The sequence below is a fragment of the Scatophagus argus genome, chromosome 18 (assembly GCF_020382885.2).
Source record: "Scatophagus argus isolate fScaArg1 chromosome 18, fScaArg1.pri, whole genome shotgun sequence".
In the NCBI taxonomy this organism is placed as follows: domain Eukaryota; kingdom Metazoa; phylum Chordata; class Actinopteri; family Scatophagidae; genus Scatophagus; species Scatophagus argus.
In genome coordinates, this window is record NC_058510.1 from 776,003 (window position 1) to 799,278 (window position 23,276).

The window sequence follows — 23,276 nt, forward strand, 5'->3', positions numbered from 1 at the left end:
TACTCACAGAGGGTCCAGTGGTTGGACACGGAAAGGCCCCGGGAGAGGACAGGTGATTCACGGCTCTCAGGTTCTGGCCTCCTATTCGCCTGTGTCCTCTTCCAGTCGCATCTGAGGACCGGAGGAGAAAACAGCGAACAATGAACAACACCGGCAAACAAACCAGTCAAGAGAACAAAGTTTCTGATCAGAATCAGTGCGTTTCCTGTACCTCTGCAAGGCTGAAGCAGAGGAGGTCGGGGTTTGATTGAGGCTCTGTCTGCTCCTCCTTCCTCCTCCTCCACCTCCTGCTCCTCTCCCCCAGGGCCATCCTGGACTCGCCGCCCTCCTGCCTGGAGCTCTGAGTCCAGGGGCAGGGGTTCAGAGCTGCCAGCAGGGGAAACAACGGGTACCGTTTCCCTCTGTGAGGTTTCAGCTGCAGGCTCAGAGTCTGGATCTGCCATCTGAGAGATGCAATCAACAACCACTGAATTAAATGGTAAATTATTTTATTTTATTCTTCTGTTACGTTACTTGTTACGTTCTATGTATGCACCAATCACCAAGACAAATTCCTAGTAATGTGAAACCTCTTCACTTACAATGGCAATAAAGTTTTTCTGATTCTGATTTACAGCAGTCATGTGTAAGCAGCATGTGTTCATCAACTTGTCATGAGTTAGTCTATGAATAATTTTTCAAAGGAAAAAACAAACCCTTCTGTACATGATAAACTGCTTCATTATGGGGTTGAAAAGGAACACAAGCAGTCAGTGATTAAACAAAATGTACACATTTTAAACAGTTAACTGCCTTTCACTATGCTTAACTGCAAGAAAACTAGTGAAAAATATTTTTTAAAAGTCTAACTTCCACTATCAAGATAAATGATTCTGTCAGTCGCATTTGGGTTCATTGTCTCATTGACTGTGACTCCTGAACAACCCGAAGAGCCGAAGCCTCAGGATGAACTGCTGGATGAAGACGAGGTGAGTGCAGACTGACCTGTGTGCTGTCTGAGGACGAGTCACCGCCGAAATGACCTGAGAGGGACAGCGAGACTCAGCGAAGGCAGCAAGTAAATCAAGACGGGCTCTGCAAAGGAAGTTTGGCTGTTGTCGTGGTAACCAGTTGTGTGTGTGTTGGTGACTCAGCAACTAAACACACAACAAAGCGGTGGATAAAGAAACAGGAGAAGCAGTGTGTGTGTGTGTGTGTGTGTGTTGAACAACGTCAACCAGTTCAGTTTTTAAGGCTGCAAAGGAGATAAAACCATTACAGCATCTTAATTAAAACATGCCATTTACTGGGATGTGTGTGTGTGTGTGTGTGTGTGTGTGTGTGTGTTTAAAACCATCAGGACAGCAGCCAGAGTCCATAAAGGACTTCCAAGGGTTTTAAAGATCAACTTTTTAGCTTCTGGAATAAATATTATAGCAAACTCTGCTGGAGGTCAGGATTTATCAGGAGGACAGCTGCATCACTCTAAACAGTTTCCGTGTATAAACCTGGACTGTGTGACAACTTTTGGACACACACAGGACATGAACTAACATCAGATCCTGACTGACCTTGTCTGCATGGCAACAGATTGAAGTAATCAGTGAAGTTAAGCTTCATTTGTGAAAACCAACACCATCTGCATTACTGAAGCGATGCACCGAGTGTTCCTGCTGCAGGTCAGGTAATTAATGCTTTCCACATATGTACAGTTTGAGCAAAAACAGGGCAACATCTGAGGGACTGCGAAAACTTCCAATATACTACTTGCTCATATTAAAATACTTTATTTGAAGCTTCTGCATTACAAAACAATCAAAAACCCAGTGACTAAATAAAATAAAAATAAAATATGTAATAAAGCAAAATTATGAAATATAAAATAAAAAACCTTTTTTTCTTGGTATCAGTGTTAATAAGCATGACAGAGGTCATTCATAGCATGAGGCTGGACACAACATGCATCAACCTTCAGTGTGAAAATTAAGTATAATTCTCCAACATTCCACAAGAAACGCAATAATAATCAGAGTCGGTTAAATTACACAGAAGGTGTCATGAAAACGGAGCTTATTGGTTCAGTGTGGGTTTGAAATAGCAGATTTTAGTTCACAGTCATTTAACAGCCTTGTGTGATGTTCAAATGCTTTATGCTGAAAGTCATTACAATATGAACATTAATCACCTGCTTTGGCAGTTTGGGCTCAGAATGCATGAATCGATAAAAATAAAAGACAAAATGAAAGGTCCAAGTCTCAGGTGGAGGAGGTGCTTGACTGTGGAGGAGGAGTAACTCTCAGCTGAACACCACCTTTCTGCTCACTCACACTCTGACACAGATCAATACAACCTGTAGAGAACAAGAGAGACAAGAGACAATCAGTGTCCACAGAGACTCTGTCCATCAGCTGTCAGTCAGTGATGCAGCACATCCAGAACGAAGACCAGCAGGGACTTCAGTCCTGTTCACACAAGTGGAGCAGCTTCCCTTCAGCTACTGCAGTGAACACACTGAGCTGAAGCTCACACACCTACACACACTTGACCCTGCAGCTTTGACTGGATGTGCAACACCTGCAGCGTTTAAGTCACAAGTGATGACTCACAAAATGGTGAGCTTTTGTTTTGGAATTATGTATTCAGTTGCTTTCAGTGGAAGCACAAGACTGACATCAAACTCTACTGACCTCAGAGTCTCCAGTCTGCACTGAGGACTGTCCATAAAATCAGACAGCAGCTTAAATCCTGCGTCCTGCAGCTTGTTGTAGTTCACCTCCAACTTTTTCAGATGTGAGGGGTTGGACGTCAGAGCAGAGATCAGAGAAGCACAGCTGATCTCTGATAAACTGCAGCAACACAACCTGAATAAAGAGCAGATGACGGAGATAGAAATCCATTTATAATTCAGTCAGGCTGTAAATGTGTAGTGGAGTAAAATCTAACAATTTAAAACAATTGTTGGTTCAGAGGATTTTCTGCAGACAGACGTATTTATCAAAAAGATTAATTTACAGCTAATAGTGGACAATGCAAGACAAATGAAAATCTGAACAAAACCAAAGAAACAACTTTAAGAATCTAAGTTACGTATGAATGTAAATAGGATTCAGCTGTTAAAATGAAACAAAAATATCTACTGGTAAGAGAGAGTCAGTGAACTGACTTCAGAATTTCCAGTTTACAGTCTGGACTCCCAAGGAAATCACACAACAGCTTTGCTCCTGAATCCTGCAGCTTGTTGTTGGTCAGTTCCAGCATCTTCAGATGGGAGGGGTTGGCCTTCAGAGCTGAGACCAGGGCAGCACAGCTGGCCGCCGAAAAACCGCAGAAGCTCAACCTGAACAAAGAATAAACGAAGACAAATAAAAGACAAAGCTCTGCTTTAAGTCATTTAGTGTTTGATAATCATTTCATGGAAACTGCAGAAACCTGATCCCAACAGCATGCAGATTAAAAACTGTCAAAACATCAGCCAGACTTACTGTCTCGCCTAACATCAGTGTCAACAATTCAGTGTATGACCGAATGAGAAATGTAGATACAATCTGGCCATTGGTGGACAGAAGAGCGTTTTTGCATAACATTACTGACACCTTCCACTTCAATGAGCACCGTGCAGATCGTGGATTTTATGTGTGGCCAGAAGCAGCTGAAGATCTGATGACATAGCTGCAAACATCTCCTGCAGCTTCCTCTCACCACTTCAGCCAGTCGTCAGATCCTCTGGAGGTGCAACCTTCAGAGCGCCATCCCAAAGGAATCTGCACTCACTGATGTCAAGATGTGCAGGTGCATGCCTCTAACAAGCAGGTATTTAAACAAGAGTAAACTCTGCACTCTCTTTTGGTAAGTAAGCAGCTTCAGAACGGAGCAGAATAATGTTGATTATTCCTCCAAAAGCCCTGGATGTGGACCCTCAGCTCTCCTCCAGAGGTTCCCTGGTCTCAGCAGCTGAGCAGCCCCTTCCCCACACAGCACTGTGCAAAGCAACTTTTTTCTCTCAACTAATAATGCCAGCACAGAAGTAAAAAGTGGTGTCTGACCTGAGAGTCTCCAGTCTACATTGTGGACTCTCCAGAAAATCACACAGCAGCTTCATTCCTGAATCATACAGCTTGTTGAAGCCCAGCTGCAGCTCTCTCAGGTGGGAGGGGTTGGACTTCAGAGCCGAGACCAGAAGATGACAGCTGACGTCTGACAAATTGCAGTCCCACAATCTGAATAAAGACAAAATGAAATTGTAACATTTAATTACAAAGACAACTACAGAGAAAATGTACAATCCAGTCACATGTTCAGGTTTTGGAGAAGAACAACAAGTGGAATGTACACTTCTTTGAGAAACTGCAGTGTTATGGAAGCTGCTGCAACCCTGTGATTATTATCATTTTAAAACAAAAGGAACAGGTGATCTACAGCAGTCAAAGAGACAGTGAACTCACCTCAGAGTCTCCACTCTACAGTCTGGACTGTGCAGGAAGTCACACAGCTGCTTCACTCCTGAATCCTGCAGCTTGTCATTTCTGTTCAGCTGCAGCACTTTGAGGTGTGAGGGGTTGGACTTCAGAGCTGAGGCCAGAGAAGCACAGCTGATCTCTGACAGGCTGCAGCCACTCAGTCTGAATGAAGACGAAATGATGAGGATAAAAAATCCATCTAGAATCCAAATGGGTAACTGAACACTGTTGTGTCCTAACCGGTGAGCTTTACAGTAAAATGACCTTGTCACACATACTAGTTCAGAGGCTTCTGTGTGCATGTATACGTGTACACTAACAATTATTAACATTACTGGAACAGCCAACAGAGGACAGTTCCTACAGTTTGTTTGCAGAAGTCTTTTTTGCCTCCTGACTGTATTTAGCAAAAAAGAAAAATAGTAACAAAAGAAATTCCCAGCTTTATGGAGTGTAAGTTTATGAACATAAATTTGGTTCAACTGCTTACAAAAAAAAAAGACCAAAAACATTAACAAAGAGTCAACGAACTGACCTCAGATTCTCCAGTTTACAGTCTGGACTCCTGAGAAAGTCGCAGAGCAGCTTCACTCCTGAATCCTGCAGCTTGTTGTTTCCTCTCAGCTGCAGCACTTTGAGGTGTGAGGGGTTGGACTTCAGAGCTGAGACCAGAGAAGCACAGCTGATCTCTGACAGGCTGCAGTCACTCAGTCTGAATGGAGACGAAATCATGTGACTTCAATCATGTGAAGACAAAGTTTCTGCTTGAAATCGTTCAAGAGTTCAAAAGTTCAGTCATTCAAAAGTTTAGAAAATGGAACACCTGAACCCAGTGGGCTGCAGGTAAAAACAAAAGGTGAAAAACACATGGTGACGTCACCTCTTTAAAAGCTGCCACCTCATGTTTGCAGCCAAACACAAATAAAAACACACAGAAACTGGATGAAGATTTGACCGAAGATCCCAAAGTTTCCTCAGTTGTCAGGATGATTTTTATTATTATTATTTATGTTTAATTATTATGCTGCCTGGATGAAGTTCAGGGACAGAGATTCTTTACATGAGTGAAGTACTACACTTATATACCACGTCATGCTCACAGGGTGGTGGACAAAATTCAGGGTTGTGACACCAGGATTCAGGCTTTACATCCTGGTTAGATTTAAGGCAACAAAAGCACTTTGGTTAAAGTTACAGAAAGTGTGAGATTTTAGCTAATATAAAGTGTCAAGTCACTGCTTTTCTGTGTTGGAACACTATTAACGCTCCAGTTACTCGAAGTGTACTGACTATTTTGGCAGAAAGCAAACAAAGATCACATCATCAGTGAACATTTTACTGTTTAATGTTACTTTTCTGTTAATAATTAGTTATATATAGATTTAATTTAATTTGTTCAACTAATCAGTCAGTGTGAGCTTCATAAAAATGAATATATCTGTTATTGTCTGGCAGACTTCAGCATTAAGAGACTCAGTGTGGATCAGCAGAACATCAGCCTGATGTCTGCAGCTTAGCGTCACCACAACTTTCACTTCATGTAAAAGTCAGTGTCTGACCTGAGAGTCTCCAGTCTGCAGTGTGGACTCTGAAGGAAGTCACACAGCAGCTTCACTCCTGAATCCTGCAGATTCTCGTTTCCTCCCAACTCCAGCTCCTTCAGATGTGAGGGGTTGGACTTCAGAGCTGAGGCCAGAGAAGCACAGCTGATCTCTGACAGACTGCAGTGATTTAATCTGAAACGGTAAATTCTGTAGTTAAATTCACGGTCCAATCAGATGTGTTCAGGTATTGAATGTGGAGTTCAACACTACCGAGGCCTGATCAGTGAGTAGAGCGACTTTGTCATGTTTCACACAACATAAATACAAAAAATACAAAGGAAATAAAAAGGATGCATGAGGGTGTGCAGCAGGCCACTGGTGCCTGTCGTGGTTGCAACTGAAGAAGGAGGCCTTTGATGCCTGGAGGCTCAGGGAGTCTCCTGAAGCAGCGGACTGGTACTGGGAGACCAGACAGGCTGCAGCTTCAGCAGTCACTGAGGAAAAAACCTGGACTCTGTGGACGTGGACTTTCAGTTGGCTCAAGCAAGTTCTGACAAACCATTCCGAGGTGCAAAGGAAAGCAAGGGTTGGACTAAGGTGTGGGATCACACCTGCCTGGGGACTCTGTCAAGAGATGGAAAGAACATTTTGAGCGAACTCACCTCAGAGTCTCCAATCTGCAGAGTGGATTCTCCAAAAAATCACAGAGCAGCTTCCCTCCTGAATCCTGCAGCTTGTTGTCACTCAGGTCCAGCTCTCTGAGATGTGAGGGGTTGGACTTCAGAGCTGAGACCAGAGAAGCACAGCTGATCTCTGACAAGTTGCAGTCCCTCAATCTGAATGAAGAATGAATTCACTGATAATCAGGTTTTAAATGTGTATCTCAACATGACCATGTCTGAACACAGAGCCTCAATATTAAATCAGACACATCAACACCACCAGCTGTGAGATCGCTTGTGTAGCTGCCACATCAGTCACTGACAGGAGATCAGCTCCTAACTTCACCTTTACTGAGCGTTGTGTTCATGTCTTTCTTTACCTAACCTCTGCTCACACAGAAGCACGAACACTCTGGCTTTATCTGCCATCATCAGACGTTAACTGCCTCATTCATATCTCACACAAAGCACAGCCTTATCAGAGCTGACATTATCTTCACTGACTGAAGGACCACAATGTGCGTCTGTGGAAGGAGAACCAACTGTCAATGAAGTTTCAGAAGACTTTATTACTTTGGTAAAAGTGAAAGGCACCTGTACGAATAAACTTGAAAAGTCTTAAAGTACAGTGGGGGTTGGTCAATTATTGGAAATACTAGAGTACACGGAACTCAAAATTCTATTTGTACTCAGTTAAATTCCATCACAGTAAAACTACATTAGCTATAGTCAGTGAACTGACCTCAGAGCTTCCAGTGCACAGTGTGGACTCTCCAGTCCAACAGACAGCAGCTTCACTCCTGAATCCTGCAGCTTGTTGTCACTCAGGTCCAGCTCTGTCACATGGGAGGGATTGGACTTCAGAGCTGAGGCCACAACTGCACAGTGCGTATTAGAGATTCCACAGCCAGACAGTCTGTCATGACAAAGATCAGCTGTTATGAAAGAGGACACTTCAAATTTACTCCATGCATTTGACAACAAAACTGTTTGACATATCCTGTTTTAATGAACATTTGCACTTCACACCAGCAGCACAGAAAACCCTATCCTCACTCTCTCATGTCTGCAGACTTTTAGGGTGTTTTCACAGCTTTAGTTCGGTTCAGAATAATTAGTGTTGTGCTTTATTTCTGGTCCGGTCCAACTTGTAGAAAAACCACGATGAGTGAGCATGAAGCTGACAGGTCGGTAGAACTTGATGCTTCGTGTCTCCCTTTAACAAGTTACATAATATTAGATAAGTTAAACATAAGTCCACTTAAACAGGTCACATATGAGACTCGGACTCTGATCTCCTGAGAGAAAGTCCTGTGTTTGGTCCACCCAACCACCCCGACCCGCTCCCTCTCCTTGGACTCAGACTCACTCTTCATACTACTGCACTACAGCGACACGTCTGGAAATGACGCTGGACGGGCGTACTGATGCAACACAAGAAATCGGGCAGGTTGTGATCATGTAGTGCAACAGCAACTGTAAAGTGCACCTGTGGCCACAAGGTGGCACCAAATGAGCTGGAAGAAGACCACTAATGTCCCACTGGGCACAAGGGACAAGTTTTGTTTTGACAGCTTGTAAATTAACATTGACTTCTTGTAGCAATAAGCTGTGAAATTGCTGCAGATCGGTTCTATGTCTCCTGGCCACGTTCCTGTCTGACATGTCTTGGTTCTGTATGGGCGTGGATCCCATCTTTCAAATACCTCACAGGTTAAATTTGGACGTGTGAAGATCTCTGCTTTAGAAAACGACTCTGGAAAATGATCCAGATCTTATTTTAAACTCTGAAGCGTAACACTAAAATCATCATGCCTCATTTCCTGAAACACTGCATTGACTGATATCATGATTTCAAGATTGCCTGTGATAAAATACGACCAAACCAACCATTCTTTGCAACAAAGAAGTGAAAACTGTTTCTACACTGTGGTCTACACTGTTTTTTAAAGTTAATCACATCTGGACTCACACAGCCTTTCTGCAGTTCCTCACAACCGGAATCAGTCTCTGTCGTCCCTCCTCTGATGTTTTGTACTTCGACAGGTCAAACTCATCCAGAACCTCCTCTGACATCTGCAGCATGTAGGCCAGAGCTGAGCAGTGGATCCCCGAGAGCTTCTTCTTGGATTTGTTCTCTGACTTCAGGAACTCTTGGATCTCTTGATGTACTGAGTGGTCGTTCATCTCCATCAGACAGTGGAAGATGTTGATGCTTCTGTCAGGAGGGACATAAGCGCTGCTCATCTCCTTCAGATTGCTGATGGCTCTCTGGATGGCTTCTGGATTGTCGTCTGTCCGACCCAGCAGGCCTCCTAAAAGTATCTGGTTGGATCTCAGAGAGAGACCATGAAGGAAGCGAACAAAGAGGTCCAAGTGACCATTTTTACTTTCAAGAGATTTCTCCATGGCTCTCTTCAGGAAGACATCCCCCAGGAAAGCCTCCAGAACCTGTGTGTTCCTGTTGGTGTAACAGTGGAACATGTAGACTGCAGCCAGAAACTCCTGAATGCTCAGATGAACAAAGCAGTAGACTGTTTTCTGGAAGATCACACACTCTCTTCTGAAGATCTCTGTACAAACTCCTGAGTACACCAAGGCCTCCTTGACATCCAGACCACATCGCTCCAGGTCTTCTTGGTAGAACATGATGTTTCCTGTCTCCAGATGTTCAAACGCCAGCCTGCCCAGCTTCAGAAGAACCTCCCTGTCAGCCTCCATCAGCTCCTGTGGACTGGTCTCATGTCCTTCATCATACTTCTGCTTCTTCCTCTTTGTCTGGACCAGCAGGAAGTGTGAGTACATGTCAGTCAGGGTCTTGGGCAGCTCTCCTCTCTGGTCTGTAGTCAACATGTCCTCCAGAACTGTAGCCGTGATCCAGCAGAAGACTGGGATTTGACACATGATGTGGAGGCTCCTGGATGTCTTGATGTGTGAGATGATTCTGCTGGACAGATCTTCATCACTGAACCTCCTCCTGAAGTACTCCTCCTTCTGCTCGTCAGTGAAACCTCGTACTTCTGTCACCCTGTCAACACGTGAAGGAGAGATCTGATTGGCCGCTGCGGGTCTGGACGTTATCCAGACGAGGGCCGAGGGAAGCAGATTCCCCTCGATGAGGTTTGTCAGCAGCACGTTGACTGATGACTTCTGTCCGACATCAGACACAACCTCAATGTTCTTGAAATCCAGTGAAAGTCTGCTTTCATCCAGGCCATCAAAGATGAACAGAAGTTTACAGACAGCCAGCTGCTCTGCTGTGAGCTTCTGTAATGCTGGATGGAAAACATGGAGCAGCGTGAGAAGACTGTGCTGCTCATCTCTGATCAAGTTCAGCTCCCTGAACGACAGCAGAACCACCAGACCGACATCCTGGTTTTCCAGGCCCTCCGCCCAGTCCAGAGTGAACTTCTGCACTGAGAAGGTTTTTCCAACACCAGCGACGCCGTTGGTCAGAACGACTCTGATGGTCTGTTGTTCAGGTGAGGCTTTAAAGATGTCCTGGCATCTGATCAAAGTCTCATGGAGGGTCTTCATCTTGGAAGTCGTGTCAAGCTGCCTGACCTCATGTTGGGTATTCACGTCTTCACTCTGACCCTCTGTGATGTACAGCTCAGTGTAGATCGTGTTGAGGAGGGTCCCGCTTCCTGTTTCATCACTTCCTTCAGCAACACGCTCACATCTGCTCCTCAGACTGAGCTTATGTTCATCTATAAGCTCCTGCAGTCCACTATCTGCTCAAAGAGAAGGTAAACAGACTCAATAAAGACTGAGAATCCAGTGATTATTTTCATGACCAACAATAAAAGAATTTAGAACAAAAAGATTTCATAAAAACCTCTGGAGTCTTTGCTGTACAACACAACTAATAAACAAGAAGAAGATCAGAAGACAGATGGACAGTCTTACTTTGTACTGTGCTGCTCTGACCTGTTTGGGCTCTTTGTCCACACTGGGGACAGGAGAAGACTCCTGATGAAGCAGCCTGGTCCCAGTGTGAGGTGAAGCACCGCCTGCAGAACCAGTGTCCACAGCTGGTAGAGACTGGATCCTTCAGGACGTCCTGACATGAAGCACAGCAGGACAGCTGCTCCTCCTCAGAAACCTGACTCCTCTTCGTTCTGTGGAGATCAACACATTCTTTAAAACACCAACCCACGGATTTTTCTGAAAATTACTTTCAGCCTTACTTTAATGCAGAGCTACTGCTTAAAGGAACTCCGACATCATGGCAAAACAGTAAAGAAATCGTGCTTGCACAACAGCTTGTAGCGGGTTCGACTTTCCTCCTTCGTTTTATTTTTCTTTGGTGCGGGGCGCCAGTCAGTCAAACCTGGGGGCAGCCGTGGCCGAGAGGCTGGAGAAGCAGCCTGTGACCGGAGAAAAAGTTGGGTGTGGTGGAGCGATTAATAATGTGGAGTGATAAATCCCCTTAGTTGGCTGATAAACTGACAAAACAAAGTTTGAAATCTGACAATTATCAAAAAATATAACAGTAATATAAATCAAACTGTACGGGCAGCTGAAGACACGAGGCGAAAGCTCCCGGACTTTACTGCGCCGTCAGACGCCGAGACTCGGTCTTCTGCTCTCCTCCCTACTGATCCCCCTTTTTAAACACGCTGATGGGAACACCTAAACTTCCTGCAGGTAGGCTGCTTTCACAGGACCCTGCACTTGCCCTGGGGAGCTGTGATTGGCTTATCAAATGCCTGGAGGCGTGGCCTGCAGGTGACAGTGAAGAGATGCTAACAGGAAAATGGCCCAGGCACTACAAGCTCTTATGTTGACTCAGTCAGACAGTCTGTGTCTGACAGACCTTTTCAAGGGTCAAACAGGAGGACAGCAGCAAAGACTACGTGAGCAGGAGGTCAGAACAGGTCAGGACTGAAGTCCATCAGCTGCAGATCTGAGCTGGAACCCGGCAACTGGACCGCAGTGCTCGAGACTGGTGTCAACAGGTTTAAAAGGCTGGTTCAGGACTGAGGGCCAGTGGATGGGAGTCTGAAAGAGGCGGCGGTGGATCCAGAAAAACAGAAGGTCTCATTGACTCGCTGCTGGTATGTTTGCCAGTACGAGACCAAACCCACAACAGCAGGGACCCCACACTCTGTCAACTGTGATGAGACAGGTTTGTCCCCTGCTCAGCGACAAAACAATTCAGAAGACTCACTGGAAAATGGAAACACGTGTTTTACCTAACTTGAATTTGAACGCTGAAACGTCTGTGTGTCAACTTACGGTGGACGTTTCCCATGTGTCCGTGACTCTGAAGGTTCATCACTGAAGAACGGAGGGACCTCGATGGACTTCACGGAATGACAGCCGGACACTCCAGAGTCTGATCTGATCAGAAGAACAAACAGTTACACACATTCATTTAATCCACACGTTTCTTCACGTCCGAGGCCGATTTACCGACCTCACGGGTCAGTCGGGGCTGATCCACATGAACCCCAGAACCGAGCCACAGATGCAGGCTCGAAACTCACGCTGCTACTTTTAAAACTTTGTGTATGAAGCACTTTGAGCGGCACTTTTTTTATGAAATGTGCCACACAAACAGAATTCAGCACCACCACATTGTTCTCGTTTCTCGCTCACGTTATGTCGGTGGTGTAGGCCACCGATCTGCCTTCAGGTCAGCTTCCAATACAAAGAGTCTTACGCTGTGTCTGAGGGTGCAGGTCCATCACTGAAGAACGGAGGGACCTCGATGGACTTCACGGAATGACAGCCGGACACTCCAGAGTCTGATCTGATCAGAAGAACAAACAGTTACACACATTCATTTAATCCACAGCTGCAAACACGTTTCTTCACGTCCGAGGCCGATTTACTGACCTCACGGGTCAGTCGGGGCTGATCCACATGAACCCCAGAACCGAGCCACAGATGCAGGCTCGAAACTCACGCTGCTACTTTTAAAACTTTGAGCGGCACTTTTTGTATGAAATGTGCCACACAAACAGAATTCAGCACCACCACATTGTTCTCGTTTCTCGCTCACGTTATGTCGGTGGTGCAGGCCACCGATCTGCCTTCAGGTCAGCTTCCAATACAAAGAGTCTTACGCTGTGTCTGAGGGTGCAGGTCCATCACTGACGACCGGAGGGACGTCGATGGACTTGTCAGTCTTCACGGGATGACAGCAGGACACTCCAGACTCCAATCTGTCCTTGCTCTCATGCAACGCGCTCATCTCTTCTGGAGCCTGACAGGCAGAGGACCAGCAGACTCACACACTGTATAACATATAAAACCTTAACAGAACTTACACAATGTGATTTAACCGGCTGTCACAAAGTTTGGAATCCAGATTAAAACTAGCAGCCTCAGTTCATCTGATGAGAGTTTCAAACTTTGTGGCGCTGACGACATGAACTCGCTGTGAACTCCGGTGTTTGCTGTAATGAAACACATCACAAGTTCGTTCTGGAAATGAATATCTGACAAAACGTGAGGTCCAGACGTGTGTTCCGGCCTTCGCCAGCAGGTGGCAGCGGAGTCGCAGAACTACAATGCAGCAGTGAGTTCATCGTTTCCGTCGCCGTTACTTTTGACAAAGTTCACCGAGAGCTTTCAGAGCCCTGAGAGCTGAGCGTCGGCAGTAGTTTTTAGCCGAAGCTTCTCATGCTTTCCCTCCCCACAGAGGTCCACAAAGACAGGAGAAAGACAGGAGAAACACAATAAAGTCTTGGAAACACTCGCCTCGTCTGCCCGCTCTGGTAAAGTGGAGTCTGACGGCTCCGCACGCGCCCTCCCCTCAGCGTAAACAGGAAATTATGTAAACGTCCGTTTGTTGGTCAAGTGAAAGAGTTGAGAGGCGGGTTAGCGGTACCGCCACGGGTACCACGAAGACCTCCGACCACTCGGTTCACCTGTCCGCCAGGTCATCTCGTGAGCAGCAGCAGCGTGCGGAAGGTGCGAAGGGTCGCAACGCGGCTCAGCATCAGGAGAGCCGGAAGGCGTGTTTTAATAAGCTCCTCCCCTCAATTCACTCACACTCAGGCTGAACTTCAATCTCCATTAAACAGCAAAAGGACAAACCAAACAGCAGGTTTGTGTGGGAAGCCTTTAACAAACCTGGCGACTAACTTGGCTGTTATTCTTATTATTATCATTACTACACCTTAAAACCAGTGCCGGGTCCAAAAGGGGGCAGACCAGGCCCAGTTTAGTCACTGGTTTGACCCACCACACTACAAGCATCTTGCTTGACCAACTGAACCCTTCAAAACATAGAGAATGTAGAAAATTGTAGAAAAAAAATAGTAAAATCATAACTGCAAATTTCATGCTCAGGAAAAGAGTTGAGTCATGTTTACTGGATCTCTTTTGCACTTTACACACCAAAACTGAAACCACTGAGTGGGTGACTCAGTCAGCAGTAAACCCACTTCTCATTAACGAGCTCACTCACCTGGGATCAGCCCAGAAGACGCCCAGTGTGTCCTCTGCTCAGGTGGTCTCGTGTTTTCCAACCTGCAAGAAAAAACTTGAGTTGTAGCTTAGCAACGTTAGCAGCTGAGCATCATCAGATGTTTTATATGTACAGAACGAAAGTAAGTTTCATTCATCTGATTCAGGATTTTGTTTTAACTGAACGTTTAGTCAGCGTACTCTACTGTTCATTAGTCTGGATCCACCAAGCACATCACTGTGCGTCAAACTGACCCAAACAGGAAATACCACTTTTGACAACATTATTGTGTGGTTTGTAACTTTATTGACTCCACCTGAGCCTTGACAGCAGTCCGTCAGACGCAGAAGTTGATCCACTGCCAAAGATGCCAAAGTTCAACACTCAAGCTGTGGCAGCACAGACCACGTGGAGGAGTCCGGTTCAGGACTCTGGACTTCACCTGTGTGTGAGAAACACTCAGTTCTCTCTGAAGCGTCTGATGGGACACGAGTGGACGAGATCTTCTTTCACATACAGAAATGCGATGTTTTCCTCAAGACTGCCGACTGAGCAGTTCCTCTCAGCCGTTTTGTTGAGGACCTCGTGGATCTTCTACAGCAATGAGGAATGATTAATCAGTATACCTTATTATATATTAAGTCTCATAAAAAAGTTGTTTTAACCTTCCCTAAAGTCAAAGTGAGGCTAAGCTTGTTAATAAGTTTTTCATTCAACTTCAAAAAAATGCCAGAAAATAAAATAAATGTAAACCATGTTCGCACAGAATAAGTGAACTTGTGAATGTTGTTTCTCAGTCTGTCACCACTCTGTGGTTCTGTGGGCAGGAAGTTCAGCTCCATAGGTTGAAACATACAAAGAAAGTCAATTTAACACCACTTTAAAAAAAACAAAAAACAAAAACTTTCAAATCTAGACAGTCTGCACAACATCCTTTCCCGCTTCAAGTGCACACACTCACCACAGAGACAGATGTCTTTCGTAAACCTTTTTCTTTAACCATAATTCGCTGGATGATGTAATTTTATTACCACTTATTTAGACCACATGATGGGGAATGGACAAACAAACACTACCCGTCCAGATTTCTGACCATTTTCTCTTGAATAACTAGAGATGTTAATGACAAAATGTAAAATGTTTCCAAAGCGTCCATCACATCAGTGTTTTCAGTTTCTGCACTCAGAAATGATTTTCTTTTCTGCTTCTTCTTTGGGCAACACTGAAGTTCTGCCTCCATCTAGTGGCTGAAACAAGAACCACAGGTTGAATCTGACCTGCTGACCAGTTGGTCTGTTTTCTCCTCCAGTTTCTTCTGTTTGTTTTCAGGTCCTGCAGTTGGATGATGCTGGTTGGACTCTTAATAATGTGTGTGTGTGTGTGTGTGTGTGTGTTGCACATTGAAGAATGTGTCTTTGTTTTGTCTTTCAGACACGACCTCTTAATGTAACTGACATCCATCCAATGCAGTCCAGTCCAACTTTAGTTCCATCACTCTGAGGCTTTCAGGGTCAAAGTCCACTTCTTAAAAACACAACTTTCATTTACAGACGACACCAAGTAATGTGAGCCTCTAAAACCGTTGTCATGGAGACTCATCATTTGTTTTATTGTCTTCTTAAGTTCAGCACTCTGGAAAGGTGCTGATCCACATCACAGAAAGCAGCGATCAGGACCGAACTGGCTGCAGCTCCTTTTCTTCGCACCGTGTCGATCACATCTCGTGCTTTTTCCTCTCTGAATTTTCTTCTCATCGTCTGCATTTCCTCATCAGTTATAATGCAGTGTTGAAATAGTTTGTCAAGGAGCTGGTTCAAAACAGGATCAGACACTCGGTTTACAAATTCTGTCCTAACTGCTAACAACCTGTCCTCTGCTAGGCCCCCGTCCCCTGCTGGGCCCCCACCTCCCGCAGGGCCCCCGTCCTCTGCTAGGCCCCTATCCTCTGCTAGGCCCCTGTCCCCCGCATGGCCCCCGCCCCCCGCTGGGCCCCCGTCCTCTGCTAGGCCCCCGTCCCCCGCAGGGCCCCCGCCCTCCGCAGGGCCCCCGTCCCCTGCTAGGCCCCTGTCCCGGGCTGGGTCCCCGTCCTCTGCTGGGCCCCTGTCCCCTGCTGGGCCCCTATCCTCTGCTAGGCCCCCGCCTCCCGCAGGGCCCCCGTCCCCTGCTGGGACATTCATCTGTGGAGTTTCCCGTCTTGAACCTGGAAGGTAACCAGGAAAAGGCTTTTGTTTAATAACCAACACTGGGAGCCCTCTCTTGTTTCCTGCCAGCTGCTGTCTATGAACCACTGACACCAACATGCACTTCCAGCATGACATGAGATGGAGAAAATATGAAGGTCCCTGAATGTGCATCATATTTTATGCTGCTCTAGTTGATCTCCAGGATCTGCTGCAGGAGGGTGAAGCCTTTACCTGTCAGATACACAACACGTTTCCAGACTTCTCTCCTCTCTTGGTCCTGGACCATCAGGGTCACTTTCTCTGGGTTTGTAGTCAGGAAAACTTCAAATGTTGGATAGTAATTTGGTCCAGTCGATGAGCGAAACGTTGCACGCTGAAAACCAGAGGCAACGCGTCATTTTCAGCCCGATTATAAAAGCGGTTGTCTGGTATTTTGCTCTTTGTCAATCTGTTTGCAACATTCAGCCAAATCAAGTGCTGATGTGGCCTGACTCACCTCAGGCTGTATTGTGAAGCCCTCGGGTTCACAGTGCACACTGTAACTCTGAGTGAAGCTGAGATGACAGTCAGAGGAGATCCTGATGTTCACAGCTCCTGCTTGTTGGGCGGCAACCTTCAGTAACAGGACAGTTTTATTAGGGAGCTTCAGCTCCACAGCCTTTATTTTTGGGTGAACTCTTCCTTTAAACCAGTGTGAGAAGGATTGGGGAAAAGGAACAAAGTGTGACTGATGTGGATCATCTTTGTGGAAACAGCTGTGTTGGGAACACATGAAGCTTTACCTCACTTAGAGGGATGTTGTTCGGCAGCAGAAACACATCGAGTACTGGGTGCCCGATGAGTGGAGGTCGGAGGAACAGCAGAACTTGGCCGCTGATTGGCGACGAGATGTTCAGAACTCTTTGAATGAAATCCCAGACCAGACCAAAAGCAGACAGGTGGGGGACTTTCACAACCACATGAGTGTCTGTAATGTCCAGCGGCTCCAAGATGCTCATCCCATCATCTGTCATGTGGACGACCGACAACAAGCCTTCAAAGAGCAACGCTGTGAGAGCAAAGAGCTGTTTTACTGCCAAAACAGGTTCGCCTCCACCCAACTCATTTATTACCCCAACTTCCTGTCATTTCAACAGAGGACCTCACTTTCATACAAACTGTCCAAGTTTTACTACTTCATTTTTAGTGTTTACCTTCCTTTGTTTCACAGTGCGGCAGGTGGAGCTGACAGACAGCAGCTTCTTCTGAACACTTGATATCAAACAGCAGCCCTGCAGCCATCTTTCCAGCTGATTGGAGGAGGCTCTCATCCCATTGGACAGTCCTGTACAGCAGCTCTGCCTCCTGAGCCATGACGAACACGAGTCCAGTCGAGGCACACTGGAACACACCTGGACCAGGACACCTGAACCTGACAGCGTAAGTGTAGGAAGCAGGTGAAGTTAAGTGTGATCACTAAAAGGAGACTCTGTGGAAATACTTTATGTTTTGGTTACCTGTATGAAGTCTTTCCTGACTCACTCAGCACTTCAGGTGTGAAACTTAACTTCTAAACTTGAAAAAGGCACAAAATGAGTTAGTTACTGTGGACAGCATCTAAGCTACACAGAGGCTAACAGTTTAGCAAGCTGACACATGAAGAAAAACTGACATCTGTGTTCAGAGCCTCTTCACACATGAGCTCGAGCTGCTGCTTCAACCCGTCTGGATCATCAGGACTCGGCTGATCCTCTTCCTCCACTCTGTCCTCATCGAGCTTCGTCTTCAAAGTGGACGGATCTGCTGGATGATTGGAGCCATGGATGGAGACAGGAGGACACACACAAGTCAGACTCACTCTGGGACAACATTCATAAACCTGTAGCTGTAATGTCCACAGTTCAAGGCTGCTCAGGACCCTTTGGACCACGTCTGTCTCCCCTGTTTCCTGTTGTTTTCTACTGGCAAACCCTCCAGTCAAGTCAAGATACAGAAGGAAGACCAAGACCAGTCGTGTTGAAGTCAAGACCAGCTCCAGAGGGGGTCAATGCCAAGTTAGACCGAGTCCAAACAACAAAAAGACACAAAAACAACAAGGACTGAGATTCAAGACTTTCTGTCAGTGAGGAACCACCGACACAAGACAACATCCATCATCATCAGCAAGCAGGACACGACAAAAGATCTGCCGGATTTACTGGGATTAACTACAAATCTGCTGTGGTCACATCATTTGAAGACATTCCAGTGGCCTCACGTCTGTCAGGTCTGTCAGGTCTGTCCGGTCTGTCCGGTGTAGCTCTGTATTCTCTGCCATCCACCCTGCAGGAATAAACATGAACACAGCAGTTACCTCTCACGAAGTGAGTTAAACCATCAGACGTCGGTTCTCTAAAGAGCAGCATTATGTTCAGCATCCAAACAGCACAGCAGGAGACTCCACACTGACTTCTCTCGAGGAAACTGCAGAGTGCACTGATGTGTAGATGAAGAAGAGCACCTTTCATGTTAAAATTCAGCTCTAAAACATTAATATTTACGATCCAAATGTATTCCAGTCACCGTGTGTTTTGTAAAACAATCCATGTTGTTCGGACGTGTTAGACTTGTTGTAAAGTCCGTCTTCCTAACAACTACCTTGTAAATAATGTAAATATTTCTTTGTTAATAAAGACTCTTAAACTTTTAAACTGTGGTTTGCGTCTGCGCATTTGGGGTCCAGTTTTTGTAGGACCTTAACACGCGTTTCCTCCAAGAGACGGTCATGTCTCCTCTGAGGGGAATTTTTGTCTCAGGGGATTCAAATGCTCCTGTTTTCTGTGATTCCTGTGTGCACACTGAGCATCTGCAGTCACGCTCGCACCTCTGTGAGGCTGTGATAAGACATCATGGACCTTTCAGCCTAATACCAACATCAGCGTGCTAACATGCTCACACTAACAATGCTAACATGCTGATGTTTAGCAGATGTAATGTTCACCCTTGGATATGTAATGGGAGTAACAACCAGACCAAAAGATGGCTCTTTTCATGTGATTTCTTTCTTGTGTTGTCGTATTGATGTGCGAGTGTTTTCTTTAATGTTTTACTTTCATCATGTGTGAGTCTGCTTTTAAGTTGAAACACTGATGCACTGCAGCAAAATGCTGTGGGTCATTCAGCAGCAGCAGCAGACAAAAGCTTCAGCTCCACACGAGACAGAGGCAACAGAGTCAGGACTTATCAGGAGGACAGCTGCTTCACTCTAAAGTGCTGCACTGAACCTGGACATTGTGTGTCAATGTCCCGTCGTCTCTCTTGATGGGGAGACATTTCAGTCTATTTCACCCACACGCAACCCATTCAACCCCAGTGACCTTGGATATGACTGAGATCTGTGCATCATTATGTCGTATCTGGGTCTACATAACACTTTCATGTTATAAAACATATCACACATGCACGTAACAACACATTCATGCTCACTTTGTCCCTGAGGGTCCAGGCTGATTCTCTGTGGGTCTGTCTTTAGAATGGTCACTGGATCCTGGAGACTCTGATCTGTGCTCCTCTTCCACCAACTCCTGGTCTCCAGTGACGCTGTAAACAGGAAATCGTCTGAGTGCTGCTGGATGAGCCGCTGATCCCAGTCTGAAACTGTCACTTCAGAGCTCAGCCTGAATGAATTTGCCTTCTGTGTCTTATAAAGGATTATCTTATCTGTAAAAAGGGAGCAGCTTCTGCGTTTGATTTGTCAGCACGAGTACTGTGGGATGAACGACAGCCACGCTCTTATTTCTATGGAAAGTTAGAAACCAGTTGTTCAGTGGCACATCAGCTTGGCTCTTATGTCATGAGTCATTAACATTAAAGTTTGGGAAGAAGACATTAAACAGAAACCCACATTTTAGCATTTGAAGCTGTGCGTGTGATTTGTCTCAGCTTCACATAAAAACTCAGTACTATAATATACTGTACTCAGTATAATAAGTACTGACAGATTTGTTATTTTCTCGTAGTTGTATCTAAATTGTATTTATGTATTTTTATTACGATTTATTAAATCAGCTGTTTAAGAGGTTCGGAGTTATACAATGTAAATTTTTCTCATCACATTAAAATTTTAAATTGGAATCTCAGCTCTGCTACTGTCCACAAACCAAACCACAGAAGAAGAAAACAGACTTCAGCATGAAGAGACTCAGTGTGGATCAGCAGAACATCAGCCTGATGTCTGCAGCTTAGCGTCACCACAACTTTCACTTCATATTAAAGTCAGTGTCTGACCTGAGAGTCTCCAGTCTACAGTGTGGACTCTGCAGTCCAGCAGACAGCAGCTTCACGCCTGAATCCTGCAGGTTGTTCTCGCTCAGGTCCAGTTCTGTCAGATGGGAGGGGTTGGACTTCAGGGCTGCGACCAGAGAAGCACAGCTGATCTCTGACAAACCACAGCTCTTCAGTCTGAATAAAGAATAAATTATGTAAGTTTACAGTTCGACAGTTCAGTCAGGAAAAGCATCAAACAGCTTCATTAAAATGTTGTAAACATGAAACACTACATATATTTATTATTGTCTGAAAGCTGAAACAGTTTTGTATTTATTTATTAATTGGATTTGGTAATTTTATTCTCACTAATTTAAACAACGTGATGTGGAATATACAGTAAGAAGGATATCAAGTGGTTCAGAGGTTCAGACTGACATATCCACGAAAAAACGGTGTCTGACCTCAGAGACTCCAGTCTACAGTGTGGACTCTGCAGGAAGTCACACAGCAGCTTCACTCCTGAATCCTGCAGGGGGTTTCCACTCAGGTCCAGAACTCTCAGATGGGAGGGGTTGGACTTCAGAGCTGAGACCACAGAAGCACAGCTGATCTCTGACAGACTGCAGGAACTCAGTCTGAATGAAGAGAAAAAAGTCATTAATAAGCCAATCAGATGTTTTTAACGTGCACCTCAACATTACAGCGTCCTAATCAAAGAACTTTTATAATATTTTATATATTTTATAAATTAAAGGTGAAACAACTCAAACAGTTTGAAGAAAGACATCAGCAGAATGTCAGGACAAAGTACTTATATGTAATAACACATTCCTGTAATTGATTTGTGACATTATGTGTGTGATAATCTGCTTTAGGGGGCTCTCTTCAAAGGATTCCAGCTGGCTGACAGGTCATGTGGCTTTAAATTAGAGTCCTTCCACACGCTGTTTGTCCTAACAAGATTCTTGTCTCTTGTCCTGACATTTTTCCATCACAGAGTCATATAACTCTTAATCATAAATACTGACTTCCACAGCACATCCTGGGATTGCTCAGGACTGTAAAGTTTTCTTCCTAACACTAGTCCATTTGAATGCTGAATTCAGAGCCAAACTCTTCAGATTTGTCTCAAGGAAATTCAATCGAATGCAACTGGACTTAGTTATTTGTCTTTGAGGACGTTTCACCTCTCATCCAAGAGGTTTCATCAGTTCATGTGCTGACATTCCAGCACAGAATAGAATACAAGACAGATGGGTAAAGAACTTGTCAGACAGAGAACTCACCCAACCAGAGAAAGAGGTCTTAGCCAAGGGCTTGAACTTTGCCATGACACCAAAACAGTTGATTTGATGACAGCTACAGAATCAGCTATAAAGAAAAACAACTTAACAGAAACCGAAGACGAACAGCTTAGGTTAAAAGTGTCAGCAGCTCTGTCCAACGCCAAGGCTCCCCCTTCCAACCTCACTTTTGAGGAAAGGAAAGTGGTTACAACACTCGGCAAAGACCCCAGAATCACAATTCTTCCAGCAGATAAAGGACGATGCACAGTTGTGCTCAATACAACTGATTACCACGCCAAAGTCTCTACATTACTCAGCGACACAGAAACATATGAAACCCTGGAAAGAGACCCGACTAGTGGCTACAAAAAGAAGGCAATAGAATGTCTACAAAAACTACAGAAAGAAGGGATTATTGACAAAGCACAATATCACCGTCTTTATCCGCAAGATTCTATCCCTTGCTTATAAAACACGAACTGGTGAAGCCTCTTGGATGAGAGGTGAAACGTCCTCAAAGACAAATAACTAAGTCCAGTCGCATTCGATTGAATTTCCTTGAGATAACCATGACCTGGATGAATGAGAATATTCACAGGCTTTCTTCAGATTTGTGTTCAGACAAACCCAGAAAACAAGTGAAGTGAAAGAAATTTCAAACTTCTGCTTTTTAAATTTGGCAGATGTACACAGAGCACAAAACATGAACTGACCTCAGAGCTCTCAGTTTACAGTTTGGACTCTCAAGTCCAGCAGACAGCAGCTTCACTCCTGAATCCTTCAGGTTGTTTCCACTCAGCTCCAGCTCTGTCAGGTGGGAGGGGTTGGACTTTAGAGCTGAGGCCACAATATCACAGTGAGTCTCTGACAGTCCACAGTTTGAAAGCCTGTGATGACAGATAACATATTTCAAATATAATAAAATCTGACACTTTTTTATAGGTTTTATAGCACTACAGCATACTACAGCATACAAAAATATGATCAGAGATGCCAAATCAGCCCACCCTTACTGGTTCAGTATTTACTGATTCAAGAAAAAAGGAATAAAACAGTGGAGAACATTAAAACATAAAACCATATGGTTGTAGAAAGTTAATAGACAGCAGCTCATGTGCACGAATGTACATGAAAGAGCAAGTTGAAGAGAAAAGAAACTCAGTGACAAAGTCATCTGGGTCTGGTGCTTCATTAGAAGGTATCAGCAGGACTTGCTGAAGATGTTTGGTCTTCTGTTGCCTTGTGCAGGTCGAGTTTACTGAGGAATTTATTCATATCACTGAAGTCTGGTTCAGGGTCTGCAATTCCATTCATTCACGTTTATGTTTCCAATAATCGTGTTCAATTGCTGTATTAAAAACTGTGTGACAATTTTATTCATTATGTCAGAAAACTATAATGTATCAGACATGTGATGTATATTTTTTTAAGTTTATTGAGATTTTCTTGTAAAATTAATCAGAAATTATTATTCACTACTGTTTTTACATTTTCAGAACGAGTGCTGGCAAGTTG

At 44.8% G+C, this 23,276-nt stretch overlaps 3 protein-coding genes across 3 annotated transcripts in view; all 3 read right to left on the minus strand.

Annotated features, from left to right (window-relative positions):
• dnah5l (dynein, axonemal, heavy chain 5 like) overlaps positions 1-1,307 on the minus strand; it is a 35,473-nt gene extending 34,166 nt beyond the window's left edge. Inside the window, exons 1-3 of the mRNA XM_046370599.1 lie at positions 985-1,307; positions 212-443; positions 8-111 (exon numbers count right to left, since the gene is read on the minus strand). Coding sequence (XP_046226555.1) covers positions 8-111; positions 212-443 — 336 coding nt within the window. The 5' untranslated portion in view covers positions 985-1,307. The remainder of the gene's footprint in view (positions 1-7; positions 112-211; positions 444-984) is intronic.
• Positions 1,308-1,735: 428 nt separating this feature from the next.
• On the minus strand, positions 1,736-23,075 carry LOC124049974 (ribonuclease inhibitor-like). The gene is made up of 12 exons (XM_046372139.1): positions 23,021-23,075; positions 22,475-22,724; positions 20,937-21,110; positions 20,494-20,667; positions 6,643-6,816; positions 5,996-6,172; positions 4,972-5,148; positions 4,422-4,598; positions 4,023-4,196; positions 3,143-3,316; positions 2,667-2,840; positions 1,736-2,329 (listed from the first exon to the last, which is right to left on the minus strand). Exons 1-12 carry the CDS (start codon positions 23,073-23,075, stop codon positions 2,320-2,322), a joined length of 1,890 nt encoding a protein of 629 aa, XP_046228095.1. The 3' UTR covers positions 1,736-2,319.
• Positions 8,611-13,535, minus strand: LOC124049238 (NLR family CARD domain-containing protein 3-like). Its single transcript, XM_046370592.1, has 6 exons — positions 13,354-13,535; positions 12,717-12,856; positions 12,311-12,400; positions 11,884-11,988; positions 10,552-10,763; positions 8,611-10,376 (listed from the first exon to the last, which is right to left on the minus strand). The coding sequence occupies exons 2-6, from the start codon at positions 12,842-12,844 to the stop codon at positions 8,611-8,613; spliced, it is 2,301 nt and encodes a 766-aa protein (XP_046226548.1). The 5' UTR covers positions 12,845-12,856; positions 13,354-13,535.
• Positions 23,076-23,276: the final 201 nt, after the last annotated feature.